The sequence below is a fragment of the Vollenhovia emeryi genome, unplaced genomic scaffold (genome assembly GCF_000949405.1).
Source record: "Vollenhovia emeryi isolate VEMERY1.0 unplaced genomic scaffold, V.emery_V1.0 DF939143.1, whole genome shotgun sequence".
In the NCBI taxonomy this organism is placed as follows: Eukaryota; Metazoa; Arthropoda; class Insecta; order Hymenoptera; family Formicidae; genus Vollenhovia; species Vollenhovia emeryi.
In genome coordinates, this window is record NW_011967223.1 from 1,519,468 (window position 1) to 1,531,119 (window position 11,652).

The 11,652-nt window shown below is 41.4% G+C and overlaps 1 protein-coding gene across 5 annotated transcripts in view; it reads right to left on the bottom strand.

The window, feature by feature from the left end:
• LOC105566674 (synapse-associated protein of 47 kDa-like) overlaps positions 1-11,652 on the bottom strand; it is a 77,681-nt gene that overhangs the window by 7,444 nt on the left and 58,585 nt on the right. For 4 of the 5 annotated variants that reach the window (XR_001009303.1, XM_012020859.1, XM_012020860.1 and 1 more), the window contains exons 5-8: positions 6,557-6,697; positions 4,650-4,789; positions 3,364-3,515; positions 911-1,084 (exon numbers count right to left, since the gene is read on the bottom strand). Coding sequence is in view for 4 of the 5 variants with exons in the window: in XM_012020859.1 (XP_011876249.1) it covers positions 911-1,084; positions 3,364-3,515; positions 4,650-4,789; positions 6,557-6,697 (607 nt within the window). In the remaining variant the exon portion in view is untranslated. The remainder of the gene's footprint in view (positions 1-910; positions 1,085-3,363; positions 3,516-4,649; positions 4,790-6,556; positions 6,698-11,652) is intronic. The other variant, XM_012020861.1, reaches the window with a different exon arrangement.

Here is an 11,652-nt window from a genome sequence, read left to right on the forward strand (position 1 = left end):
TGGTGTAACACACTGAGAAATTAAGGTCAGGCTTTTCGCGCGGTGGCATTAATTTCATACTCACGAGGGGAGTACTCTTGGACCGTGTCGTGGCACAGATCGAGCTTTCGCATCGATCACCTCGGTGACCCGTTTCCGTTTTGCTGGTGAGATCAATGAATGGTACGTAACAAGCCCGCGACAAGAAATACTTTTCAAGAACTGCCATTTCTCAGCCGACAACAAATTTCGCTATAGCGCATTTAATAGGCAACGCAATTACCTGGAACGATTCTGCGTTTCTCCAAGGCCACATTTGTAGGAGCTGTGGGTGCTGCGGACATTTCGCTTGTCTATCAAATCATATTCGATCTAGATCTTCATCCAATTTTAGTTAATAAAAGATTTGCAGAAGCAACAAGAATGCAACCGCGGATATTGCTCCTTCGTCTGTTGCTAACGTTCATCCATCGGAAACTCGGTCCAGTTGCTAATTCAATCTTGTTTGGTACCGTTCATTAATCGCCAGCAAATAAGGAACGGCGTCCTCATCATAATTGCAAAATCTCGTTGGTGGTCGTAACTAACGAAGACCAAGGAAATGGGGAGTCTAAGTTTTCTAGAAGTAAGTCATTCTAGCCGGACAACGTAACAAACACAATCTACCGTCGTAGAAATTCGGAGAAATTCTCATTTCAATTAAAAATTCTCATTTAAATTGTGCGCGAGTACCGCGATCTATCCAGAGGGCAAGTCCTCCAGTTCTAGAATTGCTCTCGTTTCTCGCGCTCGCCGCGATAACTCTGCGTCTGGTCGACGAAGATTATCGCGGGGAGAGCCGCGAGAATTAGCCGAACAAGACGGCGAGATCGACAGGAGTCACGTCCGACACGGTGGGAGAGTTAACGACGACCAACGATCAACGACTGACCTTTCGGCGGCTGCATCCCCAGCTTTTTCATCCCCTCTCGGACCTCCTCGAGGTCTGTGTCCGAGACCCTCATGGTATCGGATACGAACTCGTGACCTGGCGAATCGGCCAGCGCGCTGTTACTGCTCGCCGTCGTGGCGCCGGCGGTGGTTGTCTGGCCAGTGGTCATTTGAACTGTTCGCAAGACAACACTGACGGCTAAACTAGACGGGTAGGGGTGCGCGTATGTACGTGTACGTGTACATGAGGATGCGTGTCGTTATGTACATTAGCGCGTGTGTTTATGTATCTAATGCTAACGCTAAGTCTACTGGAACCTGATTTCGCACGCAAACGATTAGTAATCGTGAACGGGAGATGCCGCGGTTGTTTGCCGAAGCCGATCGCACCCAGTTCCAGGAAGTAGGGGGCGGGGGGCTTTAATTAATCTAAACGCGAAAGCGAAGCGACAGTTAATCAATTCACGCGTTCAAAATTTTCACGAAAATTGCTAACGCGAGTGATTTCAGGATCGATACATGCACGACGAGACGACCGACGGAGATGAGATGTTACATTTATATTGCGGCAAAAGTAATTTTTGTCCACGATTTAAATATAGAAGAAAGGAATTCGGGGACGTTCCTCGACGCTTAGGGATACCGCGAGGGTTCGCCGACAAATTCTAGGGTGCAAAGATACCGTTTCTTTCGTCAGCAAATATTCGGGATATCCGTGCCCTTCGGCCGAGCACTACCGGATCTTCCAGCGTTTTCTTCTCGCTGGATTCAATTTCTCGCGATACACTGGAACTGGAGCGAAATCGAATCTTTCGGAGTCGTCGGTTCGATGGTCGGAGAGACGGTGCGGTGGGGAGATGGAACGAACGAGAGAGAAGGAAAAAGAAGAAGAGAGAAAGAGTAGCAGCAACCCGAATTCACATTCACGGAATAATTTTTGGCTCCGATATTTCAGCGCTCGTTTCTCCCCCAGGATTGATTCCGCGACTCGAGTATTTTCCTTAATCCGTTAATTCATCGCCGTTCGCAATTGCATTGTTTGCACGATCAAAGGGTTGATCGCAAAAGGTTGATGATTCCCGCTCTTTCCTCTCTCTCTCTCTCTCGTTCTCCGATGCCGTAATCCCGACGTGACACCACGTTTCGTGCAAAAGCAGCCCATATACACGATGGAACGCATTGGTACATCCGCTACGGATTGTCAACGATCTAGCATACTTTTCAACCGTTAAATAAACAGCTTCATCAGGGAAATTCGAATAACACATTCTTCCCCCATCCCTCCCTCGGCCTATGTAGTTTATAATCGGTTTTGTTCAAATGAAATTAATTGAAGCGTTCATAGTATTTCATGAGAGAACGTACAACTTATTAGTAATTAATACCAACGTAAAATATACGATACGCATTATACCCACATTGTTTTATGCACGATGTAATTATGTATCATATATAAAGAAATTACTATTAATGGCTCGCAATATCACGATACGTCACGTAATTTTATATATATAATATATCAAAGTATCAAAATTTTAACGTGATATCGATTTCGTGCCGCGCTAACTTTCGCGTAGATTAATGTAAATGCTGCGCAAGCCGTCCAAGTCGTAATCACAGGCTCGGTCTCAAATTCGTTACAAGTTACAACCCCCGGGCTTCCCTCGGATCAATACGTTCCCAGCATCCGGCATGACATTTGCACACAAAACGCACGCCACTACAGACACACCATCTCAAAAACTCCACACCATGCAAAAAAGGTCCACCGTGGGACGCTGCTAATCGGAATTGCAAATCAGGCGTAAACGCAGCGCGACGCCGCCGATCTCTCTACCCCCGTCCGCGAGCTGCATCTTTGCAGCTTGCATCATCGAACCCGACGGGGCTTATCTCGGCGAGACGTCATGCCGCGACGTCAAAGGGGAAGCCCCGGCCGCGCAGACAATCGGAATTTTCCGACTTCCGGCGAACGACACCTCAGTCGGAAAGTCTAGCCAATGCAAAATCGTACGTTACACTGAGGGTCGCGAGCAGAATTACATGTGATAATCAATATTGTTATTATCTAATTAAATATCTTGGACATTTTATCGACGCCGCGATATTGAAATCGCACTGGTGAAGCTGCTGTTTTTAATTTCAAAGGCAGCTGTGAGTGAGACGTCTTGTTTTTGACAAATTGTACGCTGCTCCATTGAACAATGACAATCATTTAATCAGACTTGGCATCGTTAATATTCGCATATTCTGGCGGCATGTAGGACGTCCCCTTCAGTATTATAGAAAGCTGCGTGCTCCGTAATCGGTATTGACAGATCAGGAAGCGCGTCGAGCGACGACGCTCTCGAGCAAAACTGGAGAACCTAATCACGTCGCAATGCCAACGTCGGCGTACTACGCAAACCGTTCTACATAACAGAGAAGAAATATAAAACAGCGGAAACGAATTACCTTGAGTATGATCGATGCTATCGGTGCTGGCGAGCGTTTGATTGGGGTTGCTTTCCGCTTGCTGTTGGCTGGCCATCGCGTTCAGCTCGTAACCCTGACGCAGCAAGGACACCCGATAGAAGTAGTTGCGCCAGAAGTTCTCCTCGGATATACTGTTCCGAATAGATCGGGTGAGCCCTCGGCATCGATCAACAGGGTTTGACGAAGGGATCGGGTTCCGGGATCAGGATTCGCAGTCACGCTAATTAACGTTGCGCTTTGCCAGCGGTATTTCATCGAAATCGTGAACCGATTAATCGCCAAGGCGATTAAATCTGTACAATGTACTCGTATTCCCCGCACGGTAATCGCCCTCACTTGCGACCCTTGACATTCACGTACAAAGGTCTCGAAAGAGAAACCCGGTCGATTTCAAAAGCGACGAGATCGACTAATTGTTTAAATCGAGCAATAATGACGGGGTGAACTGTGCATTAACTTTCTTTTTATCATCCTTTTTATTGGCCGCTCGTTATCAACCATGAAATTCCTTTTCTGTATTTTCTCCACTTCGTTTTACTGAACCGAATGAAATTACGCGGACAATAAAATGCATTATTTCCATCGAATGTTACGACATAATTTAATCAACTTTTTCATGCTTCGTAGAGTATAAAGTTAATTGAAAATGATACGGCACTTTGAGAAAACAAGTTCGCAAGTAAATTAATCATATCAAATCACACATTTTCATAATTTAAACTTTATAATTTAAACCTTTCATTTGTCGACACACAATTTAATAACCAACGTAAACGTTGCAATGTTTCACTGCACATCATTGCGCGATCGTAATGCGATTTTGTGAAGGATCGTAATGCCAACTATTTTGGCAACGAAACACACGTCAGAATGATTAATTTCGTATGCAAGGTTAACAAGAAAAAGTGGACTTCGAGAATCGAACGCAATTATAAAACGTTTTTATAAAACAATTTATAATTTCTATTAAATTATTAATTAAACGTTATTAACATTAACACTCAAAACAATTAATCGCGTTTTGACTCTGAAACCTCTTTCTTCTGACTCATTAATTTCAATATCAAGAGTGTTTAATTAATTAATCATTTATATGAAAGATTATAACGTTACAAATATTTTACCTTTTTCCAGTAAAATCATTTTAAATCATAAAATTAGAAGCTTAATTGGAAAGCGTAAAGCTGTTTTCGTGATATCGAATAAATGGAAAGGAAGAGCGTCGTTTTGGATCGTTATGATAGGGCATACTTTAATCTACTTACACTTTCGGGACAAGCTCGAACCTCATAGCTTCAAGATTCGGATCCAGGGCAAGGGTGGCCTGTGCCATTGGCTGAACGGCCTCGAAATCCCAAGCGAATTCTACGCCTGGCGGTGGTGCTCTCACGAAATTACGTCGATCCTGAAATACACGAGAAGGTAGGATCCTCTCATTTAATCCGGCCGGCTCGACTAAAGCCATACGCCAAATTCATGACTCTAATCTTTTGTAATGATGCGTAAATAAATAGCGGAGTGTCCTTAACAGCACGAATAAACGGCAGAAAGCCGTTCTTTCTCCAATGATAGAAATGCTTTCTCTAATTAATTGTCACGAGCAGTTTTGTGTTATGGAAAATTAATTTAAAACGTCCAAAAAATATTATAACACACTTTCCGCTAGAAAAAAAAGGTATCCCGTGTTTGTTGTAATCGTAGGAGAATTTAATTTTACATATGCCGCATATTTCTCTCATACATTAATTACATAACACTGTTTCGGGATGTTATTTCTTTAAATCCTAAAACTTGTGATGCTCATTCAAGATTCCTTTACGGCTTAGTTCTGTATGCCAATTCCAGGCGCTTAAAAGTTAATAGAAACAACTATCAAGGATATAATATCATAAAATTTTCACTGCATACGAGACGGGACTATTTTTAACGACATTCGATCGGCAGTTTTCGGAATTTTATTAGGAAACGTGATGAAATTGGTAAATGAAATGAAAACACGAAACGAGAATATAAAAATACGAGAACGGGAAAAAACCCGGTGACATACGTGGCTTCTGTGTGGTGTAATAGTTAATAAATGCAAATTCTATCGCACAGTACCTTTGTGACACACGGTTGGTAAAGTTGTCTTACAGTGAAAATCCTCTGCGCGACAAAACTTACTCGAAATGCCTTCTCGTACATTACGCGATCAAACATAGATGCTTAAATTTAATACGGATAATTTTATGCATCCAATAGTAGCAGTGCATAAATAATATAATGAGCAAATTTGTTTCATCAACACCAATCAACACTGCGAATATGAGACTTAGAAAATTTGTACTGGCATTGGAAACGTGTGTGCAATGTCAATTGCAATAGAATTTGAACTCCGACAATAAAATAAAGGTTTCACGCTCTCTGTGTAAAACACCGATGAATAAGATAACAAACACGCCCCGTATTTTTATTTAGAGAAATTAGCTTTTCCAACTCGTAAGCGAATGAAGGCAATCTATTTTTCGAACAAAGGGACCCGAAACTGGTTGCGTTGCATTCCGATTTGCGCTCTTTCGAAATGAGAAAACAGCGTGTTTATATATGTAAAAATTTTAAAAAGCATCAAAGCCTGGTTGCACCAACGTCGCTTGACTTTAACCATAGCTTAATTAATTCTGTCTCTTTCCAAGGGAAGCACAAAGCGACGAAGAACGAATTAATACCGTACCGTACTAATAGATAAAATGTACAACTACAACGTACTTCACTTCTGTCTACTTTTGGTCAGTTTATGCAGGCTTATCTTAACATTAAGTGACGTTGGTGCGACCGGGCCCAAGTCTTTCGAAAAATATTCCTCTTTTTCAATGATTCGTCTCACAGCGAAGAAGGAGACGAATACTGATGATCCACTTTGATTACGCTCGTATGACAAGGTATGATCCGTGAATAGATAGTATCGAGCCATAGAAAATTTGTTAATAATCTCAAAGCGTTTCTAGGAAAGTCCCGTCGGAGAGAGAGGATAAAAAAGAAAAATAATTATCGGTCGAAAGAGGAACTACGCTCGTGTAACAAAGGTATATGATCGCTGAACAGATAGTAGCGAGTCAAAATTTATTTAAAAACTCAAAGTGTTTCTACGGAAAGTCTCTACGAAAAGGGAGGGTAAAAAAGGAAAAATAATTACGGTCGAGAGGGACAGGCACTCCTCGCGTAACGCGTCCTCATTCGGCGCGCCGACCCACGGTGCAACAGCCTCGACCTTCTCGCCTGCCTGCTTGCTGGCGATGAAAGCCTCCTGTTCCTTGTTGAGTTCAGCGATCAGCCTCTGAAATACAGAATTAATCTCCACGTCAGTAACAGTTATGTATCGCGGAAGGGGGTTGCCTTCGGACAAAGGCGCGAACGCGCGTTTCGAAACCGATTCCGGATTATTAACGCGAGAGCTTGCGCTAACCAACGGCGGAAATAACGCCGGGTTTGCGATAGGTTTCATTTCATTTCGTTTCACGGGAGCTTATTACCGCACGGATGACACTCTGTGATTTGCCACCGTCAATTCGTCCTCGTTTGCAGGATATTAGTACCGGGAATACGCGAGCATTTAACGCGTGCTCATATAACGAATTGCAGGGATATGTGAATTCACATGGTTAGGCGCGGTGATCATATGCCATTTTCGCCTTTTTTTTTAAAAAAAACAAAAGATGAATTTCCGAAAGTACGTAAAGTTAAAAGTGTGCAAAATTCTGCTGATTTATAGTACCTTTTATGGCGCTGCAAAGTAAAATTTAGAATTTTGTTTTGTGTCTAAATAATTATACATACATAATTGTATAAAAAATATGCGTATAAACTTGAATATTTTAAACGGTTTTATCCAGAATTTATAAGAGAGAACGCAAAATTCGGATTTCCACCTTCTTCGTCGTAAAAATAATTTACACTCGCAAGCTATTTATGGCACCTTTTCGCATTTGGCACACGCAAAAATCGAGATATGGGTCGATTAAATAAAGGATGCATGTTGGATACAAAGGGACGCAGTCGGTGGAAGTACAAAGCGTATGCTGCTCAATGCAGCACAAATCTCGTCTGTTTCTTGCCACTGCGATCAATGAGACCACTCAATCCTTCGGTGCAAGACGCTTATCATACAGCCACGACATGTGCGGAAATCCCGGACGCAAATCGATGACATAATTTCCCTTAGCCGTGTTCCGTGATCATTAAATGTAACAAACACGGAAAAAAACATTTAGCTGCTGTAGCTAAAACTTAATAAAATATGGACAGCTAATATTTTTAGTTGTGATAGCTCAATATTTTGCTACGACAGCAAACCGTTTGCTGTCGCACCTAATACAATAGGCACATGTGCCTACGTAGCAAACGGTTTGCTGTCGTAGCAAAATATTGAGCTATCACAACTAAAAATATTAGCTGTCCATATTTTACTAAATTTTAGCTACAGCAGCTAAATGTTTTTTTCCGTGAACCTTTCTTCTTGAGATGGAAACTTTCCGTCGCGGATACGCGCTACCCTCTTACATGCTGTAAAGTATGTTTTATTGGCCCTTAAGGACACATACGTTGATGCAAAGGGGAGATTTCTGTCGCCGCGTGATATAAAAGTTTATTGATAAATGTTATAAACGAATTGACGATGCGTAAATGATGAAAATAAAAAAAACGAGCGTTCCGAAGATCAACGATGATCCGAGTACTTCGAAAATGTAATTAAACTCGCTTTTACGAGAACGAGCTTTTTCTTAAACTACCCGATTCCGATTATTTCACGTTTGCAGTAGTCAAGAGGTGTGATTAACGAGCGTGGGTTGTATTTATACGGTCGCAAGAATCTATAAATCTTTTCCCACGCACTCGTGCGGATCGAAGACAGTGGCTGCTGCACTATTCAATTGCAAGAACATCTCATAAATACATTTCTCACAGATATCGTATTAAAGTAGCAGATACATAAAACTTACGTTCCATCCTTCATATAAAAAAAATCACGCTTTAGTCCTACGAAGCGATTTACAGATTGTTTTTCTAGACAAACAACTGCGCTCGGAGTAGACTCGACTTATTTTTAAGCGAAATTACCAGATGTTAAATTACCCGGAACAGTCATTTTCTTAATGATTAAAATTCTCATTTACGTCGCAATCCGCGTTAGCGCGAATCGGGTTATCGATTTCTCGTTCCCGGCATGTTTGTGCGCTCGAGAAAAATAAGTCAATTTAACTTAATTTCTGACTGTCTAAAAAGTGAAATATTTATAGATTATTCATCGGTAGCGCGAAGGCAAAATAAACTCGGTTGTATCGAGTCGACTTATTTTCCAATTTGACGTCGGGACCACCACTATTTCATTTATAATTTACGTTCACCCGCGCCCAGTTTCTACAATAAACAGTCACGCGAATTATCGGTTTGCTAAAGTGTCATACTAATTTTCTAGAATACTACTTTTTCTTCGTGACAGCCACGCTGTTTAGTCGATACGCAATTCCGATCGCGTACCATTGCGATGACAATCGCCGAATAAATTTATAGCGTTGCTTCATTACACATAGAGTGGCTGCGTGATCCCAGCAGCCGAGCGATTCTCGACGAAATGACTGCGATGCGTGTTCCCGCTCGTCGTAAGCGGAATATTGAGTTTGTCGCCGATAAATCGACTCGTGCACTCGGCGTATGACAGTAACAAAATATCAGCACAATCCTTGGGACCAGGACAAGAAACGTCGTTACGAGAACGGAGAATGGAAGGAAGGAAATGTCATACGTTGAGAATATACAGACACTCGCTATATATATATTTTTTTTTTAGAGCGTGGCATTGATGTAGTAATCTTGGTAATATCGATAGACTGACGAGATACGAAACGTTTCAGAAGAGTTAGCGATAAAAAGAAGACATCAGAATAAAAATCAGAATCAAGAAGAAAGGGCTCTGAGCCGTGACGAGATGTACGTGTCAAAAAATAAAATAATTTATTGTTGAACTAACATAAAGAATAACTTAGACGTTTCGGTCGAATTCTAGACCATCTTCAGTAATAGACAATAATTTTATACAAAGTGTCGTAACGGTTAACATATTAAAAAACGCATATCGTGTACAATATTGTATAAATAAACGCGGGTTAAAATGAAGGCAATGTACCAAAATGAGCTGTAAGGAAAAAAATATAAAATGATTTTATAATTAGTAGGAAACAGAATTAGAATACGTACTTAGTAGTTTTGTTGGAAATGCTGTGAGCGGAAACAATTTGGTCAGCATGGTCGTAGCAAGGTAACTTGGCAAATGGCACGAGAATTATATTAAAGTAAGAGAAGGAAGTAGGATGTACGAGAGAAGGGGGGAGTAAGAGAGGAGGAGTGGAGGAACAATTATTTAGGAGGAGGGAGTAGGTTTAAAATAGGCAGGTATTCTTCGGATAATAGTTCGGTATCAGATTGTTTGTTCAGAGAATTAACCTGTCTTTTTATATGAATCATCTCTGAGATCAATCTTTTGTGGTATGAAGGTTCCTCGCGTCAAGAATAGAAACGCTTTCCCAATCAAACTCATGTGAAGCGTCCATTCTATGGCAAGAGATGACAGAGGGAGATGCGGGGTTCCTTTTAATGTCGTTATAGTGTTTTTTCACTCTGGTTCCTAACTATCTCTTTGTCTGACCAACATATGTGGCATCACAATCCTTACAAGGGATCCGATACACCACATCACTATGAGCTAACTTATCTAGTTTGTCTTTGCCCGTCTTAATGAATCTTCCGAGAGGATGGTGGCAGGAGTAAGCTATTCTAAAATCGAATTTACTTACTATATTTGAGAATCTCTCGGAAAAAGACTTCACATAAGGAACATCAGAATAAAATAATAAAGACATACAATTTTTTAAATTCAGAAAATAGGAAAGCTGTAAAATTTTCCGCTAATTTAATTCAAGATTGAAATTGACCTTTCATTAAGAACATATTGAATACTAAAAAAGAAATGATTACAATGCAGGATGTGACATCTGCGCGCACCGTTTAATAAATCGATTTTAAGAGATCACAATCGTATCGAGATGTGGAACGTCGGCGCTATATTTCGTATAATTTCACGCATCTCCGCAAAAATATTTGTACGAGGGTAGCATCTCTCAATGTCTCAAAGTGAGTCAATATATCGCTTCTCACGGTAGATTGAATTTGTTCGCGATAAGCGGAACATTAAAGAGCCGAGCGGCGAAGGGTAAAAGGATACAGCACGTCTAATCGATTTCTTAGCGATTACAAACGAGCCCGACGATTAATCGCTTCCCGCCCGATTCTTTTCTGGGATCTATTTTACCGCCTAGTAGATACTGTATTTTCGCACCTTAATGTGCCGTCGCAAATTTGATTTATGACGCCGCGTTGACGTACACGAAGGATCACCGAGAGCGTATCAGCTATTGTATTGAAACTAACAGGAGCTATTCGGTTTTGATCAACCTCATGAATTTTTAGAAAATCCCACAAGTCGAACCCACAAGGACTGCCAGAGAAAAATTTACACAATACGCACAGATGTTCCATTTACTGTTTGGGACAGTGCCGAAAATTTACGTGCGCGAATGTTTGAAGAGTAAATATTAAAACGGATCGCTTCGACATCGAAACGCTCTCCTCTCCCGCGAGACTATGTAGTTTTCAAAAAATGATCAACTTTTAAAATAACTAATACCGTTGTCGACAGCGATGTTTGCAGACTTTTAAACGCCATTTTTTTATCGGAAAATTCGTAATTTTATTATAGGAACGATTCTTTCATCGCTATATAATTATATGATAAATTGCTATTTTTAATAACTCATCCTCCCCCGTACGCTTCCGATTGTAAAGAAGTTGCGTAATTGCAATGTTCTAGTTTCTTTTTATTAATTACTCGACTATATTTTTGGAATATTCCGGTTATTACTGCTCGAGAGAGAGAGAGGGAGAGAGGGAGAGAGGGAGAGAGGAGAGAGGAGAGAGGAGAGAGGAGAGAGGAGAGAGGAGAGAGGAGAGAGGAGAGAGGAGAGAGGAGAGAGGAGAGAGGAGAGAGGAGAGAGGAGAGAGGAGAGAGGAGAGAGGAGAGAGGAGAGAGGAGAGAGGAGAGAGGAGAGAGGAGAGAGGAGAGAGGAGAGAGGAGAGAGGAGAGAGGAGAGAGAGGAGAGAGAGAGAGAGAGAGAGAGAGAGAGAGAGAGAGAGAGAGAGAGAGAGAGAGAGAGAGAGAGAGAGAGAGAGAGAGAGAGA